Source organism: Lemur catta, chromosome 1 (genome assembly GCF_020740605.2).
Source record: "Lemur catta isolate mLemCat1 chromosome 1, mLemCat1.pri, whole genome shotgun sequence".
NCBI classification, from domain to species: Eukaryota; Metazoa; Chordata; class Mammalia; order Primates; family Lemuridae; genus Lemur; species Lemur catta.
Window position 1 is genome coordinate 220,932,934 of NC_059128.1, and position 22,312 is coordinate 220,955,245.

Sequence of the window (22,312 nt, forward strand, 5' to 3'; positions counted from 1 at the left end):
CCTTTGTCTTCTACCTTTCCCCCTCTGTTCTTCACTTTGGATAATTTATATCTTCAAGTTCACTGATTCTTTCTTCTACCATCGCAGATCTGCTGTTGAACCCATCTAGTAAATTTTTACTTTCTGTTATTGTGCCTTTTAACTGTAGAATTTTCATTTTTTTATAGTTTATATTTCTCTATTGATAATTCTCAATTTTTAAAGTCATTGCCATTCTATTTTCCTTATGTCATTGAGATTATAGTTTTCTTTAATTCTTTGAACATGTTTATAATGGCTGCTTTGAAGTCTGTCTACTAAATCCAATATGTGGGCCTACTCGATCAGTTTCTTCTGATGGATTTTTTTTCTCTGAGCATGGGTCACCGCTTCCTATTTCTTTGCATGTCTTGTAATTTTTGGTTGACTACTGGGCAATGTCACATGATATATCATAGTGACTCTTTATTTTGATGCATATTTCTGAGTTTTTGTTTGCTTTAGTAAAATTGCCTGGATCTAAACTGTGGCATCTATGTTCCCTGTGGTATGTGGCTGCTGAGGTCTTTAGTCAGTTTTTTATTCCTATTTTTATTTTTTTAGCCTAGCTTCCTGGGAGGGTGCCCGTATGTCTGCACAGCACATACAGCTTCTGCTCTCTGCCAATGGATCTGTGTGGAGATCCTGGGACGCACAAAGTTGCAGCCAGTTAGTTCTCCAGTCTCCCCTGGCTTTTACTTTTTGCCAGGCTGTCTCTGGTCTCTCTGTACACTCAGGTGTGGGCATAGTTTTCCAGTCATCATGGAAAGGTGGGGAGGTTAGCTAGTCCTTCTACAGCTCTCTCATTTTCAAGATCTCCTCCATTAACTTCCTGCCGGTCTACTACTCGTTCTACCTGAGTCTGCACCCTCAGTCTAGCAAAGCTGAGGATTTTCCCCCGTTCATTTTTCTGCTGTGCTCACCGTATTTAGCTTATAAAGCCACAGTCTTTTCCCCTGGCTTCAAGTCAAGTTTACCCACCCCCCGCCCAGCAGCAAAAGTGCTGGTTTCTGACTGGCTCCGTGCTGGTGAGGACTGGGGCAGGGCTGGGAGCAGCCCAGGCTAGAAAGCCATGACTCTTGCTGTCTCAGCTCTAGCAGTTTTTGAAAAGTAAATGCTTCTCAGTGGGTTGTTTCCATTTGGTAAATTTCTGGAGGTCTGAAGTGGCTGTTTTTGACTAGTTTGCCTAGTTTTATGCTTATTTTTTTATGGAGAAGATACACTGACCTATTCATATTGCCATACCTGGAATCCCTCTGGTTCATTCCTTCTAGAGAATGACTTTAAGAGATGTAACAAGAAATGTAAAACTGTTTAATTGCCACGATTTAGTAAATGTATTTGGGGGAATTGTAATATTAAAAATACAAAACCCAAAACCAAATGACAAACCAAAAAATGTATACCAGATTATCATAGCTGCATTGTTTGTGCTAATGACAAATTAGAAATAACTGAAACGCCCAGTATTTGGAAAGTAGTTAAGCAAATTGTAGTATCAACATGATAAAATACCATATGGATTTTAAACATGATTCTTTGTGGACTATAGCAATACATATTCCCAGTTTATACATTCTAATTAGAATTATGTGTTTATTTATTCTGACAAAGACATGAAGTAGATTGTCAGAGAAGGTTTAATGTTTATTTTAAGTAATTTCTATAAAATTACCTTGATTCATGATTTAAAAAATTAACACAATTGGTTTTCCCCCTTCATGCTTAAAATGTTTATATCTGCATGAGTTTTGTGAACATAGAACTTGTTAGACACATCACTACATTTTAAAAGTCAATTTACTATTATGCACTGTTTATTATATTTGATATTTTTTAACATGCATGATTTTGTTTGTTTAATGACCAGAGCTTGCCTTCCTGATTATTACGGCCTAGTATTTCAAGCATAAGAAATTGTCCTCCCATCCCCCACAAGTTTGTAAGAATTGCTTGTTCCAGCAAAATCCTAGACAAGAGAAAAAATTCCTTTAGTCATTTTGGAAGGGTTTTGAAACCACAGCTATTTGGAATTATGAATAATTGTCTGCCTGTGTTGTACCTCTTCTAAGTCATTGAGCATCCTTGCATAAATTCCCCCTTGCATTGCTGATGTGTAAAACTACATTGTGCTGGCCTAGTGAATCAACCCCTTTCTACCACTTCTCCTCAAGTTTCTCAGAAAACACACACGCACACGCACACACACGCACACACACACACAATTCCTTTTCAGGTTCAATATAATTGAGGTTGCAGAATATCAAATGTTGTGAAAGGGTGAGCTTAACATTTGGAAAATCTCAGAGAGGCAAAAATATAAGTTCTTAACCAATAGTGTTCTTTCTTAATGGCCAGCTGTATTTTACTAAGCCTGCGATTTTAAAAAAGGTCATACATTGGGCAAGTTAAAATTATGCAATTTAATTAATGGCAATCATAACAGAATTCCTACTTTAAAAAAAGCAATAGAGGCATCCATTCAAATCAATCATAAATCTTGGCAGACTTTATTTTAATCCACAATTAATAAGGAGATTTTTATCAAGCACTTCCTGTACACAAACTTCTAAATGCCTAGAGTTGGTATTTAGAATATAAAAGATGGTCCTTGCCCTCCAGGTATAGATGTATAAAAAAGATAAGTATAATAGTTGGAAGCACATTATGAATGCAAATTGATGTTGAGAGGACAAAGATTTCTAAGGGGATAGGATGATTTATTTATTCATTCAACCACATGTATAGAGCATCTCCTACATTCCAGACACTATTCTAAGTCCTGGGGGAACATGCTGAATAGACATCGAAGGTCTTTGCTATCACAGTTTACATCCTAGTAGGGGAAGATACACAATAAACAAGCAAATATATACTGTAATGTCAATAGTGATTAGTATTATGAAGAAGAATAAAGTGGAGTAATGGGATTGAGAGAGACCAGGGTGGGGAAGGTGCACTATTTCAGGTCAGATCTGAAAAGAACTTGCTGGGAAGAGAATATTTTAATGGAGAACTGAATTGCTTGAAGCAGTGAGCCATGCAGAGAGGTGACGAGTTCCAGGTAAAGGAAATGACGTGTATGAACGTACAGAGAGGAATTGGATAGGCAGGTTCCAAGAACAGCAGAGGTCTGCTGGCGACCAGAGAGTAGTGAGCCCAGGGAGAATGGTCGGAGAGGAATCCAGTGAGGAAAGGGGCAGTGCTGTGCAGGGCCATGCAGGCCACTGTGTGTGTGACACAAGGCCACAAAGGTTCTAGCTAGTGCTGTGGTGTGATCAGATTCAGGCTTTAATAATATCACTGGCTTTGAGAGGAATGTCTTATATAGAGGTAGCGAGGGAACTAAAGCCACTTCGGGGCTGTATTAATTAGGGTAGGCTAAACTGCTGTAGGAACTAAAAGTGCAGTGGCTCAAACACAATAGAAATTTATTTCTCACTTGCATTAACAGTCTAGGAAGGGGGCTCTGAATCAGTGGGAACTCTCTGCATCCCATGCATTGACTCAGGGCTCCTTCCATTTGTGTGACTTCACCATTCCCTAGGACCTTGTCATGTGCAAAGAAAGTTGAAACTGAGTTACCAGATTTCAGGCAGAGGAAGGAGAAGGTGCATGGAGGAGAGGCACATGTTCTCTTAAAGACGTTGGCCCAGAAGTGGCACTCACCATGTCTGTTCACGTTCTGTTAGTGAGAACTTAGCCACATGGTCACACCTGCAAGAAATCCCGGGAAATGTACTGTAGCTGTGGTCTGTACCACAGGAGCCCACTGCAGGAAGTGGATGCAAGATGAAAGTGGCTTGGATGAGGATGGGAGCCATGGAGATGGTGAGGGGAGATCATATTCGGAACATATTTTGATGGTAGAATCAGCAGGACTTACTGAGGGGGTAGATGCAGGTGTGAGAGAAAGAGAGGAGTCAGGATTCACTTGCATGTTTGTGTACACGGTGGTGTCACTTACTCAGATGAAGAAGACTTGGGGGGGAATAGATTTCTGTTTTAATTATATTAAGTTTGAGGTGCTTATTAGCTAACTAAGGGGAAATATTCAGAAGACAATGAAATATTCAAAACTTAAGTTCAAGAGAGGGGTCAAGGATGATGTAACCTTGGAGTCATCAGCATATCAACAGCATTTAAAACCATGGACTAGATGAGATCTCTTAGGAGTGGGCACATATGGAAAAAAGAAGAGTGCTGAGGACCGGATGTTGGGATACTCCAAATTTTCAGGTTGGAAGGAGGAGGTGAGGCAGTAAGAGGAGACTGAGAAAGAGTGGGCAGTGAGGTAGGAGAGAAACCAGGAAAGTGAATCACCTTAGAGAAGAAAGTGTTTCAAGAAGGAGGAAGTGACCGTGTGTGTCAGGTGCTGTCTGAAAGGTCAAGTGGGATGAGGACTGGGAGTTGACCATTGAGTTTGAAAAGATTCAAATGATTGGCAACTTCAGTTAGAGTAGTTCTAGTGGAATGGTGTCTACAATGTTAAGAGTGGGTTGGGGAAATAACAGGACATAGAGATTGCACAGCAATTCTTTTGAGGAAGTTTGCTATAAGGGAGACAAAGAAATAAGGCAATAACTGGGGGGTGACCTGGAGTCATTTAGGTGGAAGAAATTACAGTGTATTTGTGTTTGATGGAAATGATTCAGTAGGGGACAGAAAAATTGATGGTGTGAGAGCAACATCTTTGAACATGCCAGGGGGGATGGGATCCAGGACACAAGGGCAGGGACGGGCCTTAGGTGGGAGCATGGCTGCTCACCCACTGTAAAAGGAGGGAAGGCAGAACAGAGTGTACAGATGCAAGTGAGTTGGCAGATTTGGTGATGAGAGCCTATGAAGTTCTCTTCGGAGAGGAGAGCTTGTAAATGTGTTACATCAGACAGTGGGAGAATTAGTTGCCTGGGTATGAGACTGCTGAGGAATGCTGAAGTGTGGAAGCAGATGTATATGCAAGGGAATGCCAATAATCTTGGACTGTGGGACCTAAGCTAGGTAAGAGAGCAGTGAAAACAGGAGGTAGGTGATGGAAAGCAAAAACATAGTAGGGCAAATTGTCTAAAGGTCCTTCTGTAGACCTATGAATAGTTGTAGTCAGGAATAGCAGAGCAGATGAGCTAAAAAAAATTTTTTTAAAGGAGCTTATGGGGTGAGAGTAGATTGCTTAAAATTATGATATAGAAAGTGTAAGTTTGTTGGTAATGACAAACCTCAAGTGTGGCTAAGAGTTGATGGTAGAAGTGAATAAAAGGACAGATCATTGGAGTGAGGGCATTGAATGAGTTGTTTATGTAGAAGTCACTGTGAATTCACTAGAATGATGATGGGTGGTGATAGAAAGATGGTGAGCCAGGGGCTGAAATCTTTAACAAGAGTGGGGGTGATCAAGAAGCTGGTAAAGTACTTTAATGATAAAAGAGAGAGCATTAAATAGTCTGAAATAGGCCTACACTTCAGAGGGGCCAGGTCATAAAGCCACCGTGACCAGAGAGGATGGAAGGCTTGGACCAGGAATACTTAGTGAGTCCCACTGCATACCAAGCCCACGGTCCAGATGGATGTGGACCCTGCCCTCATAAAGCACATTATCCAGTGGGTGTAGAAACACATAAATAAATATACAACTATGAATAATGGTAAGTGCTCTGAAGGAAAAGAAACAGGTCATGAGGGAATAAATTTAGATTTTGTTGTGGGGCTGATTTCCATGAGAAAGTGCTATCTGAGCTGAGACCTGAGCGGTGAGTAGGAGCTAGACAAGCAGGGGGCTAGGGGATCCGTGAGAAGTGGGTCCCACCTATCTTCTGGGGGCCAAGAAAATATCAGAAGTGGCTGAGATGGGGAAGGAGATAGGCGTATGAGACAGGATCTGGACACGTAGTGAAGAGGGAGAAGCTGGCACAGTCAAGGCAGTTTGGCTGCTGCAGAAATTTGGTATTGGAGAATAGAGAAAGCGCCAGTTAGGGAGCTGTCAACCATGTTTCCTGAGCAACAAACTATGAAGGCTGAGAACACCTGAAGGTTTAGTGTTGAAATGAAGTAAAAACATATAGCAAAGTTAATCCAGCATATCATTTGTTTGAAACACTATTGTTGTGTTCATAGCAATTAGACCATATCGTTAAACAATTTAAATGCATTTTCACGGCTAAATTGAGCATTTCTGGAACCAGCTATAAACCAGGAAGGCAGAGCTGAGAAGCCTGATTGTGCCTGAAATCCGTGGAGGACAAGGAGGAACCACACATTTGTTTATTGTCCGAGCCCTTTCCCTTCGGCCACCTTAGCTGCCAGAGGAAGGAATCAGAGGAGCTATTCTCCCTCCCTCTCTCTCTCTCTCCTTCATCAGTTATGGTCTACACCTGAGACTGGGCTAACCTGAGCAACCTTCACAGCCAGAAGGTAGCAAAGACCATCCCGCAGTAGAAAGAAACCAGTGTGGCCCAACAGTCCTAGTGGTCACACCTGGGAGCCAAGAACACTGATGTCCAATTTCCCCCTCTACTCCCTTACATCTAAAAAAGAGGGCAGATCTGAAGTTTCCATTCCCCAGATGACAGACCTGGACAGATGTGCAGTGGGTTCCTCCCTTGCCTTGTTTCTCAGATCGTTGGCGGGTGGGAGGTCTTAAACACTTCTTTCTTCCTTCTCCAACAGCAAGTACTAGCAGCTGTCCTTTAGGCTAAGCTACAAAGTTCGGGAAGAGGAGCTCATAAATATTTGCTCATAAAAACAGAAGACAGTTTGTTAGCAAATTGATAGCCAAGGATTTGGCTAATTTATTTTTTAGATTTCTTTCTGAAGTCCAGGCTCCAGGAACAAGATATCCAGAAGAGACCAACTTCTTTCTACAGCCACATGTGTAACCCCTGGGTCTCCCTGTTGGGGGTGAGTAACTTCATCTTGCTCTTGATTGTCCTTGGGACATAATTCAGGTGGAGATATGTGATGTTGGAAGGGTGGGGCGGCGGGTAGAAAGGAAAGAGGGAGAGCTTAATTAGAAGCAATATGATTTAATTACCTGTTGTATTAGAATTGAGATGAGACTACATATGGCAAGATTACATTTATTTAATGAACCACTTATTTTAACCAATGATTTACTTTTAAAATAATTAATAGTCTCTTATAACCTCTGTGTTACTGAATTTCTAGGCCCACCAAATTAGCATAGTTTCATCCTATTTGTTTCTTGTAGGGAGGAATGGGACAAGGAGCTAGGATAGAATATCTATTTGCTGATAGCTTTGATTAAAGGGTTAGTTTTGGAGGGTGTCTTCCCAATTGTCTGCTTAAGTGAGGTTCTTTAAATTATGAGTGAATGTCAATTATTCAGACTTTTATAGTCATTATAAATTGATGAGAAGGACTACTGTTTCTTAAGGCCCTAGCCTATGGCTTGCCTACCATGTGGAAAGCCATTAGGTGACTTGCCTTTCCTACTCTGTTTCTACAGGCTGTTGGGTCCCTTCTCATCATGTTTGTGATCCAGTGGGTCTATACCCTGGTTAACATGGGTGTTGCTGCCATTGTGTATTTCTACATTGGCCGGGCCAGTCCAGGGCTTCACCTTGGTAAGCAGCAGAGCCATTTTGCCACCACTTTCCTCATTCTTTTTAGCATTCATTGAAAAAAAAAGTTTTGAACACCTATTAAATGCCAACACAGACTCAGATATGAATTCCATTTTCAAGCAGTTTCTATTCTGGAAGGAGAACTATGACATATACATAAATGATTACAATGAAAAATAATAACTTATTATAAGGTTTATAAGATATGCAGAAGTAAAATGGATAATAGCACAAGAGCTAGCTTGAAGGAATGAAATGGAAGTATACTGTTTTAAGTTTCTTATACTATATATTAAGTACTATAATATCACCAAAACATAGATTATGGTAAGTTTACAATGTATACTATAAACCCTTAAGCAACCACTAAAATAACACAACAAAGAATTATAGCTAAGCCAATAAAGGAGATGAAGTTGAATGAAAAAGTATGCAAATCAAAATAAAGCAGAAAAAGAAGAAAAAGATATTAAAGGACATATGGGACAAACAAAAAGCAAATAGCAAGATGGTTTATATATATGGCATATATGGGGTTTATATATATAAACCTAGTCATATCAATAATCATACTAAATATAGATGGTCTAAACAATTAAATGTCAATGATTGTCAGATGGAATAAAAAAGCATGATCCAATTATATGCTGCCTACAAGAAACCTCTTTTAACTATAAAGACACAAACAGGTTAAAAGTAAAAGGATGGAAAAGATATACCAGACTAATACTAATCCAAAGAAAGCCAGAGTAGCTATATTAACATCAGACAAAGTGATTTTAGAGAAAATATTACAAGGATAAAGAGGGTCGTTTTATAAAGATAAAGGGAAAAATTCATCAGGAGGACAAAATGAGGCTTAACAGTTACACACTTGAAAACAGAACATTGAACTACATGAAGCAAAACATGATAGACTACAAGAAGAAATAGAAAAGTTCACAGTCACAGTCAGAAATTTCAAATCCTCTCTCCCAATAATTGATAAAACAAGTAGGCATAAAATCAATAAGGCTATAGAAGACTTGAATAATGCTATCAACAAACCTGACCTGATATTTATAGAACACTGCACTCAACAAGAGCAGAATATACATTCTTTTTAAGCATCCATGAAACATTTACCGGGATAGACCATATTTTAGGACATAAAAATGTTTCAATAAATTAAAAGATATTGAAGTCAATTTAAAAACAAAGTATGTTCTCTGACCAAAAGGGGAAGTAATTAGAAATAAATAACAGAAAAATATCAGAAAATATCCAACTTTTTAGATATGAAAGAACATGAAACAACATTAAAAAAAAAACCTACAGAAACTAAATAACCCATCGTTCAAAAAAGAAAGCAGAAATGAAATTACAAAGCATTTTGAACTGAATAAAAATGAAAATACAGCATATCAAAATTGTAGGAGGTAGCTAACTTAGTATATAAAGGAAATTTATAGTATCAAATGCTTATATTAGAAAAGAAGAAGCCAGGCATGGTTTACCTACTCCTATAGCCCCAGCTACTGGGGAGGCTGAGGCAGGAGGATCATTTGAGCCCAGGAGCTTGAGGTTGCAGTGAGCTATGATAGTGCCCAGCCTGGGCAACAGAGCAAGAGAAAGACCCTGTCTCAAAAAAAAAAAAAAAAGAAGTTGCAGTGATGACACCACTGTACTCTAGTCAGGGTGACAGAGCAAGACTCTGTCTCAAAAAAAAAAAAAAACAAAAAAGAGAGAAAAGAAAAGGGAAAGAAAGAAAGAAAGAAAGAAAGAAAGAAGAGAGTTCTCAAATCAGTGACCCTAGCTTCCAACTTAAGAAACTAGAAAAAGAAGTACAAATTAAATCTAAAATAAGAAGAAAAAAAGAAACAACAAAGGTCAACATAGAAATCAATAAAAATATAGAACAGAAAAAAATAGAGAATGCCAATGCAACAAAAAACTGTTAACATAACAAGATTAATAAAATTGATAAACCTCTGGCCAAACTGATCAGAATAAAAGGAGGCACGAATTACCAATACCAGGAATGTGTGAGATGACATCACTAGAGATTCTACAGATATTAAAAGTGAAATAAAGGAATATTATAAACAGCTTTATGTCAATAAATTTGACAACTTAGTTTAATTGGACAAATTCCATGAAACATACAGACTACCAAAGCTCACTCAAGAAGAAATAGATATAAGGCTGTTTAGGTAATCTATTAACAAATTAAATTGGTCGTTAGGAACCTTCTCACAAAGAAAACTTTAGGCCTAAACCCTTTTAAAAACTACATACTGACATGTCTCATAAATATAGATAGATGCACAAAGTCTTAACAGAATTTTAACAAATTGAATTTAACAATATATAAAAAGAATAATACATCATGACCAAGTGGGTTTATCTCAGCAATGCAAAGTTGTTTTAACATTTGAAATGAATCAATGTAATTCACTATGTTTACAGATGAGAAAAGGAAAACTACAAAACATTTTGAAGAAGAAAATAAAGACTAAATTAAAGAAATAAATGAAGAGATATTCATGAATTGGAAGACTCAATATTCTCAAAATGTCAATTGTCTCCAAATTGTTATATAGATTCAACTCAATCCCAGTCAAAATCTCAATTCCTTTTTTGTAGAAATTGTTAAGCAGATTCTAAAATATTTGTATGGAAATGCAAAGGACCTAGAATAGCCTAACTAACTTTGTCAAAGAAGAACAAAGTTGGAAGACTTGCACCTTCTGATTTCAAAATTGATTATAAAGCTCAAGTCACCAAGACAGTGTGATGTCTTATCTAACAAGCTAGACAAGTAAGTCAATGGACCATAGAGAGTTCAGAATTTGACCTATACACATATGGTTAATTGATTTTCAAAAAAGATGCAAAGGCAATTCAGTGGGAGGAAAGAATAGTCTTTACAACAAATGACACTGGAACAATTGAACATCCATATATGCAAAAGGTAAATTTCAACTCATATATCATACCATGTAAAAATAACTTAAAATGGATATTAGAACTAAATGTAAAATCTAAAACTATAAAATATCTAAAAGAAAATATAAGAGAAAACTTTTGTGACTGTGAGTTAGGCAAAGATTTCTTAGGCACAACATCAGAAGCAGGAAAAAAATTGATAAATTGGACTTCATCAAAATTAAGAACTTTTGATCTTCAAAAAACACTGAAAATGTAATGCAAAGACAAGCCATAGACCATGAGAAAATATTAGCAGATCACACATCTGATAAAGGACTTGGATTCAGAATACATAAAAACTCTCAAAACCCAATAAGAAAAGGAAAAACAAATAAAAATAGGCAAAAGTTTTAAATAAACTTCACCAAAGAAGACACATGAATGGAAAATATGCACATGAAAAGATGCTCAACATCATTATTCATTAGGGAAATTAAAACCACAATATGATACTACTACACACCTATTAGAATGACTAAAATTAAAAATACTAACTATACCAAGTATTGGCAAGGATGTAGAGCAACTAGAACTATCATATACTGCTAGTAGGAATGTAAAATGATACAACCACTTTGTAAAATGGTTTGACAGTTTATTAAAAAGTTAAATGTATACCTGCTATATGACCCAGCCATTGCACTCGTAGGTATTTGCCCAAGAGAACTGAAAGGATATTGCCATACAAAAACATGCACATGAATAATCGTAGCATAATAATTGTAATACCCAAAAACTGGACACAACCCAAATGTCACATCAACAGGTGACTCTATAAATAAATTGTGGTATATCCATACAATGGAATATACTTGGTAGTAAAAAAGAATGAACTTTTGATACATGGGTGAATCTCAAAATAATTATACTGAGTGAAAGAAACCAGACAAAAAGGATGCATAGTGTATTATTTTGTAAAATATATATAGTTATTGAAAATGTAAACTAATCTACAGTGACATCAGATCAGTAGATGCTTTCAGATGGGGTGGGTGGGGATACCTGGGAGGCTGGTCTTATGAAGTGGCTCGTGGAAACTTTTGAAGGTGATAGATACATTCATTATCTTGCTTTTATGATGATTTCACAGTGAATATGTATATATGTCAACACAGACCAAATTGTACACTTTAAATACAGATACTCCTCAATTTACAATGGTGTTATATACCGATAACCTCATCATTAAGTCAAAAATATCCCAAGTTGAAAATGCATTTAGGACAGGCACAGTGGCTCACACTTGCAATCTCAGCACTTTGGGAGGATGAGATGAGAGGATTGCTTGAGGCTAGAAGTTTGAGACCAGCCTACGCAACATAGCAAGACCCTGTCTCTATAAAAAATTTAAAAATTAGCCAGGCATGGTGGTATACACCTGTAGTCTCAGCTACTCAGAAGGCTGAGGCAGAAAAGGATCATTTGAGCCCAGGAGTTGGAGGCTGCAGTGAGCTATGATGACACCACTGCACTCCAGCCTGGGCAATAAAGCGGGAAAAGGCCTGAAATGCCAGAGCATCATGATTACAGAAAATAAGAAAATATAATCAATACACAGTTTATTGTACATCAATTGTTACTCAATAATAAAGCTGTTTAAAAATATATTACAAATCCCTTTTCAGCAACATTTCTCTGATGCCCCAATTTAAAATAAATGAATTAGTTTCGAGTTCTGACTAAATCAGATGGACCATAACAATTTAGGCAAACTAAAAAAAAAATGTTCTTCAGAATTAGAATAGTCTGACGTATATTTTTGAAAGAAATCCACTCAAAACACTTCAAGCTACACGTGCATTAAAAATAATGATTTAGAGATACAGTAATGCTTAGAAGGGATCTTTATATCAGCTAATTTCATGGATACAGTATATTTTAATGAACATACTGATTATTTCAGTGATTGCTTCTGAATTTCTTTTGAAAAGTTTGATCTTAAAAAATTTAAATATTTGCCAGAAATCTATTCACAGGAAAGTATGAAATCAAATTTCAGGCCAATGTCCATCAAAAATTTGGATGATTTTGAATCTAAATGATCACACTTAAGTAGGGTCAGTTAATAAAATGCTTATGCTTATTTTCTTCCTTCTGACAATCTCAAAATATATTAGTAATCTTTTCCTGGCAATTGCAGATATTAAAGTAGATCTAAAATTTATCCTCCCTTGAACTATAAGAACCCTAAAAGATATTGCGTAAACCCATGTTATCAGCTGCGTGTTGTTGACCTTAGGGATGGGTTTCTAAAAAAAGATTGACAAACCCTGTTCAAGTTGGTGTCTGACATCAAGATTATTTGGCCAGTATCAACAACAATCCCACTTCAAAATTCAGCTCTAACATTTCTGCATGTTGATCTATTTGATTCACTTCACACCTGTTGAAAACTTCCTCAGTGCCAGATCCTGTGAAGTACTTGAGGGTTACAAGGATGAAAAAAACATGTTCCCTATTCTCAAAGAGTATAGGGTCTGGTAGGGGATTTTATAGCATGTATTCAACACATATCACTGTGAATCTAAGAAAAAACATTATCAAACATTTTTTAATTCCTAAGACTGAAGTTAGCAAGTTCTCTGCATTTTTCTTCATAGCACTTTATCTAGTTTCTTTTGGGGGATTTTGAAGTTTAGAAATAAATTTTTCAAAAGTACACATGGGTGCAAAGTCCATTATAGGGTGATGTCATGGAGTATTACAATGAATGTTGTTTGGTTAGACTGAAAAAGGAAAAAAAAATTGTGCTAATTCTGCGTGTGTGTGTGTGTGTGTGTGTGTGTGTGTGTGTGTGTGTTGGGGGTATGAGTTCACCCTATTAAATCTGGAATTATAGATGCATGTGTAGAGCCTTCATAAATATGTATGTGTATGTCTTCTCTGCAGGATCAGCCTCCAACTTCAGCTTTCTCCGATGGATGAGGTCTCTTCTGATCCCCTCCTGCAGGTCTGTCCCAATCCCGGGCCAGTACCAGGATGGATGAGTGTCCAGAGTCCTGGGAGGTGCTGAGAGTGCCCCCTTCCTGGCTGGGCTTGGGCCTGGCTTGTGGTGTGGGCACCTGACAACTGGGACCCTCCAGGAGACTCCGATGTTGCTCCTCTCCTCCCTCCATGACACCCGGCCCCCAGCTTCAGCTCAGCAGACGCTTCGTCTGGCTCATGTCCTCGTCCCTTCTTATCTTCAGTCATCATGAGCAGAGGCTTTATTTAAAATCTGATTGCTGAGATGATAATTCAAGAGAGCTACTCTCAGTGAGTTTACGGTCTAAGCCACGTTGGCATCAATACGTAATCACACATGAGATTAAAGCCCAGAGGAAATGTAAAGCCAGGACACACATTCTTCCATCTTGAGTCAGAGGTATTTAATAGTTGATGTGACTATGCAGAGGCCAAGTACAGAAATAAAGTAGAGATCTCTGTGGGACTTCCACGTCCAGATACCCAGGGTGAGGGAGCAAACCTTCCTGGGAGGCAGGAGGAGGCCTCATGGAGAAGGCGACATCCCCCGGTGCCACAGTCCCTTTCCTTCTCCCCACTCTTGCAGTGCCAATGCGTCCTCGCCTTGTAAGGCCTCGGGATTTGGGGGAATGGCTCCCATCTTTCTGTCCATTTCAAAATCAGCACGGGACCAATGCTGCAGGTGGGGAAAATCCAGGTGGAACCCAACCCAGTGTTTATTTGGTTTTGTTTTGCTGGTTTGTCTTTGAAACTCTGCGTGTTAGGTTTGCACTTGCCAGCATTTCCACCTCCCATGCCCAGACACTGCTGGTGGATCAGGGGACCCTTTCCTGTTGATCCCAGGTGTAAGTTCAGAATCTTTTCCTTTCATTTTTTTTTATTGTGGTAAAATACACAGAACACAAGATTTACCATCCTAACCATTTCTAAGTGTAGAGCTCAGTGGCATTAAGTACGTTCATATTGTTGTGCTACCATCACCACCATCCATCTCTAGAACCTTTCCATTTTCCCAAACTGAAACTCTGTACCCATTAAACAATAATTTCTGTTCCCCAGAATCCTTTTTAAGACAACTCTTCACAAGTACTGCCAGCGCTACAGGAAATAGGACTGTGGGGCTAGAGCTTGGGATGAAGAGAAGAAGGAGCAAGAACTTGTAGAAGCCAACGGGGGAGAGGGCCCCCGCAGGGGGTGCGGGGAGAACTCCGCAGCTGCTGGGGCTGGCTGGGCGCCGTGTCCAGTGTGGAGCTGTAGCAAGAGGGGGTGCCCTCTCTGCCTCTCAAGGCACAAGGTGGGGCGACCCTGGTCACAACACACCTACACTGACCTCCTTTCTCCTACAACCTAGTCCTGAGGGCACGTAGAGTTTAAGTGGAAACAGATTCTGTGTAGAAGCTGCCCACAGATTCTGCAGCTGCAAGTAGTGTGTGGGCGATAGGATTTGGCCTTGCCCAGTTTACAGGGATATTTTTAGTCATTTCTGGTTTTAAAGCCTAAAAATGGCCATAGAAGGTCACCACTCCTTATGCTGTACTCTGAATTCCTGGGATTTCACCTCGAAGGTCACTGCAGTGCTATGTGGGAAGAAGAATGTATTAGGAGGAGATTATTCTTAGAGAAGGACAGTACTTTGGCTGGAATAGAACCTAGTCCACACCATTCATAACACAAGTCCCAGGTTCTCTGGGCTATGAAATGGGTGACAGAGGCCTCAGCTAGAGCAGCATCCAACTTGCTGGCCTCACTGTGGCTGCGGGGAGATATTTTGGGATGGTTACTCAGGAGGATGAAAGGATTAAGAAAGGATGATTTATTTAAAAATAGAGGATTTTAAAATAAATCACTATTGTGATTAATAATAAAGTATGATTATTAATCACATTTATTAATAATCATTATTCACGATGTGTATTTTCTACTGTGTCATTTTGAGCCCCCTCACCCCTACTAACTATAGCCCCAAATACCCTTTAACACCAAAGAAGATGATGAGAAATGTAGAGTGTGTTTGGGCAGAAGAATCTGGCTGGGCTACTTTCTCTGTTACGCCTCCAGTCCCCAATAACTGTGAAGTTAAGCCTGACCTTGAGAAGGCTTTCTTTCCTGAAGCCCTGGCAACTGTTCAGATGAGGATTCTTAAGCCATTCTAGACTAGACAGTGAAGTATATTATGTCCCCAAACTCAGAAGGATGTAATGGTTTCACCTAAAAAAAAAAAGAAAGAAAGAAAGAAAGAAAAAAAGAATTAGCAAAAACAAAAACAAAATAAAAAGATATAACACATTGGCAAAAACCCTTATGCGTTGACTGGTATGGTATTTTTATCACTTTCTAACCTTACTTTTTGGAGATTCAACCTTTATAGAAGTTAATTGAGTTCTCAGAAACCCTCAAGCTATGTAATTTATTAATAGATATGTTCTCAACAAATGTCTATAAAGTCTTGGTCATGTGATCCAAACTCATAGAGCAAGGCATTTTGCCAGAGTCAGTTGAAGCTTTCTGCTAAATTCCACAGATTTAGAACATTAGGCTTCTACCTTTTAAAAATTCTCAAATATATTCCTGATTTAAACAATTAAAATTTACTAATAGTAAAGCAGATGATTCTTTCAGAGTAAAATTTTTAAGAGGAAATCCATGCCCAAGTTGTGACTCAGGACCTAACACAGACCGTGGGAGCGGGAAGAGGCCTGGGAAGATAAGAATATAGAGGCAAAAGGAGGCAGAGAGGCTTCCAGAGGCCACTAAGCTGATTAGGGGCAGAGCAGTGCCTGGGTCTGTCTTCTGTGGCTGTGCTGACTGCCACTCTGAGCCTTCCTTGCTCCATTCCTCCTCCAGCACTTTCCCCGAGTATCCCTAGCATTTCGTCACCACTTTATTCCAACTCCAGCTGTGTGCAGAGACTGCAGTGAAAATGGGATCTAGATGGACTTGCTCTTTGTCTTGAGGTGTGAAAAGCCTTTGCAGTTTCCCTCTTAGCTGCTTGCCCTGTAAACCTGTGCTCTGGAAATCATTCCTCATTCAACTGTCTTTCCAATGAATCAAAAACAAGGTTTCTCTTTTCTCTCTTCTCAGTTTTGCAGTCTTTCCATTCTGTTATTTCATTTGACAAAAAAAGCAAGGAAGGCCGGGCGTAGTGGCTCACGCCTGTAATCCTAGCACTCTGGGAGGCCAAGGCAGGAGGATAGCTTGAGCTCAGGAGTTCAGACCAGCCTGAGCAAGAGTGAGACACCCTGTCTCTACTGGAAAAAAAAAAAAAGAAAGAAAGAAAAATTAGCTGGGTGTCATGGCACATGCTTGTTGTCCCAGCTACTTGGGAAGCTGAGGCAGGAGGATCATTTGAGCCCAGGAGTTTGAGGTTGCAGTGAGCTATGATGATGCCACTGCACTGTACCTGGGGCGATAGAGCCAGACTCTGTCTCAAAAAAAAAAAAGGAAAAGAAAAGCTACAGAGCCCTAACATGACACGATTGGGAAGGCAAAAACTCTCTTTGTGGGTTATCTCCTATCAGGTAGGTAGTTTTATGCTTTTCTACTTAAGAAGGGTAGATAGTACTCTCCTTATTTTATTTAATACTTAGTATTTCTCATACTTTGAGCTCATAGACTCTTGTACATGTAGCTTTCAACAATTATGTTTTAAACATCTAAATACATGTTGAATAATTAGGACAACTGACGTTTTTGCAAATAATTTCTCCATCCTGAGTACACTTGTCTCCCCTCTTCAGTCTCCACTTGTTCTTCTCCTCTCACCGTCCTCTGTGTCTCTGTCGCTGTAGGAGCTTGCGGTCCCCCCAGGAGCAGATAATTCTGGCACCGTCCCTGGCCAGGGTTGACATGGCGATGATGCAGCTCACCCAGGAGAACGCAGACTTTGCCACTCGGGATCGCTACCACCACTCCTCCCTCGTGAGTCGGGAACAGCTGATGCCGCAGTACTAGACGCAGCGCTGGGACCTGCCTCTTTTGGCGCTGTCCTGTGCACAGTGGACCAAAGTCCCAAAACGTTTGTGCAGCTGCTTCTCCTCGGCAAGAGCCTCAAGGCCCGTCCTCCCACTGCTGCTTTGGACAGTGGAAACCTGCGCTGTGGTCTGGAGCACCACGGCCCACCCAGGGTGACATTAGAGTGGCAGTGGCTCTGCAGCACCACACCCGGTCTGAAGAGCTCCACGTGGGACACTGGGACCACCCATCAGGTGTGGAGAGCCAGAACCAGATTGCCTGTTCTGAGGGCCACAATAAATGCTTCTTTTATATTGTATCGTATTATTTATTTTTGAATATATAATACATTCACATGGTTCAAAATCCCAAAGTGTAATCACACAGAGAGTGAAAAGTCTCCTCCCATCCTTGTTCCCCGTCTGCTCAGTTCCTGTCCCCTGGCCCAGAGGTGACCACTGTTCTCATGCAGACTTCCTGCATTTCTTTATGAACATACAAGCAAATAGGGATGTGGATTCTTATCTCTCTCTTTTTGCACACAAAAGGTAGCATGTTTTACACGTGTTCTGCACCTTGCCTTTTCCCCTGAACAATCTATCTTGCAGACATTTCCATATCCATACATATGCAGTTTCCTCATTATTTTTCACTGTATATATGTGCTTATTTCACCAGTTCCACACTGGTGGGCATTTGGACTCTTTCCAATCTTTTGCTATTATAATCAGCTCTGCAGTGAATATTCTTGCACGGATGTACAAGCATAAAGTATATCCATAGGAGAAATTCCTAAAATTTTGTATTTAACTGCAACTAGATTATGTAAATAGTAATATTAATCAGGTCTTGGCCCAGGTTGCCTGGGCAGCAGAAGTTTCCGAGCTACTGCTGTATTGGAGAGTGTATCCAAGGAGGCAGAAGGGGTGAAGCAGGAGGGAGGGTTAGCAACCACTGAGTATCACGCGCACCTGGATGCTTGGTCTCCAGGGAAAGGACTCTTCTGAGAGCCTACAGGAACATCAGATGTAGGAAGGGATCAGAACTTATTCACTGGTTTCTGTTTCCCATAATCAAAGGTTAGCTTGGAGTAGGCATTAACCATCTCTACAATTGTGATTTGCACATGCATGAGTGCCTAGCAGTTCTGCAGCACACAGGAACTGGCTAGAGCCCGCCCAGAACTGGTTGTTGCAGTGGCGGCTGAGGTGGAACAAGTGGCCTCAGCCCCAGAGACAGGTGGGGCAGAGAGGATCTGAGGCTGCACATTAAGAGGTGTTACATATAGCCTGTATATTGACAAAGGTCAGTAGCAAGTACAGGTTGTCAGGAAGCCAAAAAGTGCATGTCATTGGATTATTCAGACATTGGATCATTCTTATTTATCTAGAGGATGCCCCTAAATGTCAGCATGGTTGGTATATATGACAGTGAGACTAGCAACATTTTCTAAGATAGAGAGGCAGATTCCTGGCCTAAAGGTTTTACCAAGGAATCCACAGTTGTAGGTGATAACATCTGAACCAGTGAGGATTGTATCAGACCAGCTGGGACCATGAATGTCTCCCCTTAGGCCAGGCTATCTAAAGATTGATCCATCCGATGATCCATCCCCCACTGACCCACTCACCCATCATTGATGCATCCACCCACCCATTGATCTACTTATCTACCCATCCATCCATCCATCCATCCATCCATCATTCTTCCATCCACAGCTGTAGGCACGACACGTATAACTTTGTAGATAGGTTCCTGAAACCACCTCATCTGAGTCAGTACACCTCACCAATCTCAGAGCTTTATAATATAAAAATATTATCACAGACCATTCAGATATAAACAGACTCCTAAGGTACCACCCTCAAACTTTCAGGATGAGTACAGCCCAATCCCAGAGCATTCTTAAATTCAGGGCTGGCAACCACCACCCTGTGTGCCTAGAGAATAAGGAGGAAAGTCTGAAGAATGATAAAGATCTAGCCTCAAAATTTCATAGGAATTTATTCAAAAAAATCAGTTTGCATGATCTAGGCCCAGGGAAAATCCAGCTTCAGATCTGCTCCTTCCCTGATAAGTGTGTTATTGTTTCTACTCTCCTTGCTCTGTGGGAGCTAGGGGTCCCCCGCCGAGACTAGGCCAGCAGGGGCAGAGGCTGAGGAACCCACCAAGTACACAGAGCTCCAGCTGCACCCAGAGCTGCTGGAGTGGGTTGTGGGGGGCAGTGTGGAGACAGGAACAAAATGAATGGCACATACAGTCCTGATGTATTACTTTCCTATTGCTGCTGTAACAAACTACCACATATTTAGTGGCTTAAAACGACACACATTTATTTTCTTATACTTCTAGAGGTCAGAAATCTGAAATGGGTCTCACTGGGCTAAAGTCAAGGCATGGACAGCGCTGCGTCCTTCTGGAGGTGCTAGCCCGGCATCTATTTCTCGCTTGTTCCTGCTTGTGGAAGTGCCCACCTTCCTTGGTCGGGCCCTTTTGTGTCCAAAGCCAGCAGTCAGCAGCCACACCTCCTCCCCCCTGCTCCCACCATCACATGTCCCTCTCTGGCCCTCCTGCCTCCCTCTTCTGCCTGCGTGGCTCCTCCAGCATGAGCTCCCATCTCAAAACCTTTCACCCGATCACATCTGCACAGCCCCTCTGCCCCATAAGTGACATTGTCACAGGTTCTAGGGATGAGGACCCAGCTGTCTTTACAGGGGCATCCTTCTGCCTCCCACACGGGGTGCTGCAAGACGGATCCACGAGTGCCAGGCAGACAACGAGAGGGGAAGAAATCCAGGAATCTTCTTGGAGGAAGCGGGCTGTGAACCATTTGGTGAGAGGGTATAGCAAGGCTCTGAACCAGGGGAGTGAGGTGGACAAAGACACAAGAGGCAGAAGGACCCAAGCCAGAGAGAGCAGCTCGCCTTCAGCCTGACAATTCTTCCTACTTTACTTTTAAGTGGGCTTGTGTGAGAGGGAATTGGGTGCAGTTTCACATTCATGGTATTTGGGGAAGAAAATAAATCTGTTTGAACCCTGACTCTACCACTTACTAGCTCTGTGACCTTGCGCAGGCATCTTAATTTCCTTGAGCTTTGGTTTCCTTCTCTGTAAAATGGGAATTATAATTCCTACCTGTCTCCACATGGAATGGTGAGTACTAAATAAAATGAAACTCACATTTTTTTTTTGAGGAGATAAAGAGGAGGTATGGGCGAGGTGCAGGGGAGTGTCTTAAACATGTTCTCCTACCACCCCTGCTGATTCCGTGTCACTTACTGCAGGCAACACAGAAAGAATAAAAAACCCCAAACCATGAGAACTGCAGGGCTTTTGGCACCTGCTAACCTGGAATTTTAGAGCATGGTGGGGCCCTACTGCTTGAGTAGGCCTTGCTGTATCTTGTGAGCCACAGACACAGTGGGACACCTTCCCTAGGAGGGCAGGAAATCTGCATGCCCACATCCCACATCGGAGTGAGGGTCATCCCCTGCCCGGCCCTGGCCCACCCCCTTGGCCTAGCAGGTTCATTTGGCCACTTCCCTATATCACTCCTCCGTTCAGCCCTCTCTCTCCCCCTTCCTGGAGCCTTAGGAATTTTTCTTAAATACCAAAAAAACCTACCTCACTCTCTAGTTCTCTTGAACTAAGACGTACTCTAGAGCAAACAATGCGCTCCTTGCTGTGTCGGGTCCCCTCCAGGTTCACATAGACGCCCGAGAGGAGGGTGGTGGTTGCACAGGCTGCGGGTTATTCCACACTGTCTGAGCTTCCCCACAGGCCTCTACTCAGCACTGCTTAGCACTGCTCAGCATCCCTGCACCTTGGAGGTGCACCTGGGCTCGGAGGCTCACAAGCAGAAACAGATGCCAGTTCGTCTGTCTGAGGCAGGAAGGAGAGGCTTAGGCCCCTGACTCTTGATGAGATACCTTCTCGGGGAGAAGGTCACATTCAAGTAAAAGGCAAAGCAGATGGCGAGAAAGACCCACCAGCATCAGGGGTCCCCCACTGGCTGTGCTCCCGGGAATGCAGCCCATCCCTCAGCAGCAAGGCTGGCACCTGCCCCCTGTCCCCTGGCTCTGATGGGCCAAGGGTGAGCAGGGACGCAGACTCACCACCATGCACCGAGGTGAGGGGGGCCATAGCCACCCTGTAAAAAAGGCAGAACGGTTCTCTAAATCGAAGTCTCTAAAATAATGGACAGCTGAGATTTTTCTGTTTTATTTTGTTAAAAAAAAAAAAATCACACCAGTACGTGTGTGTGTGTGTGTGTGTGTGTGTGCGCACTCTCCTGTTTGTGTTAGAGAAGGCACTATATTAAAAGCTGGACTCACCAAATGTGAAGCCTGGCTCAAAATGTGGGCCATGTGGTATACATCAGCTTGGCTTCGGGAAGCTCTGAGGGCAGGTGGCGTTTCCAAGGATTAGCAGTTGTACCCAGCAGTCAGCAGGAGGGCTCGATGAGTCCTGATCTGTGAGATGTGACATATACCACGTGTAGTAAGAGGCTGATGATGGAGAAGACCGCACTGGTTTCAAATATGAACCCCAAACTGAAAGTCACGGGGGCAAATGCTCCAAAGGGCAAGTCGATTTCTATGCTAATCAAGCTGCTTCTCACACAGACAACTCAGTGTGATTCTGTGTGTTTGTATCAGTCAGAGTGGACTTATTGCTATAACAAACAGCCCCTAAATCTCATTGACTTGACCCTGTAAATTTATTTCTAGCTCATGCTGCATTCTAACACACATTGGAAAGGAGGGAGGAGTTCTGCTTTATGCTATCATTTAGGGACTGGGGCTTCTTCAATTTAGTAGCTTGAACAT

General features: G+C 41.2%; 1 protein-coding gene across 2 annotated transcripts in view; it reads left to right on the top strand.

The window, feature by feature from the left end:
• SLC12A8 (solute carrier family 12 member 8) overlaps nt 1–17,401 on the top strand; it is a 103,527-nt gene extending 86,126 nt beyond the window's left edge. The window contains exons 8-10 of one of the 2 annotated variants that reach the window (XM_045540103.1): nt 6,815–6,912; nt 13,458–13,518; nt 17,321–17,401. In XM_045540103.1, the coding sequence (XP_045396059.1) occupies nt 6,815–6,912; nt 13,458–13,493 (134 nt within the window). In that variant the 3' untranslated portion in view covers nt 13,494–13,518; nt 17,321–17,401. Of the gene's footprint in view, nt 1–6,814; nt 6,913–7,480; nt 7,599–13,457; nt 13,973–17,320 lie in introns of those variants that run through there. The other variant, XM_045540102.1, reaches the window with a different exon arrangement.
• The last annotated feature ends 4,911 nt before the right edge of the window (nt 17,402–22,312 follow it).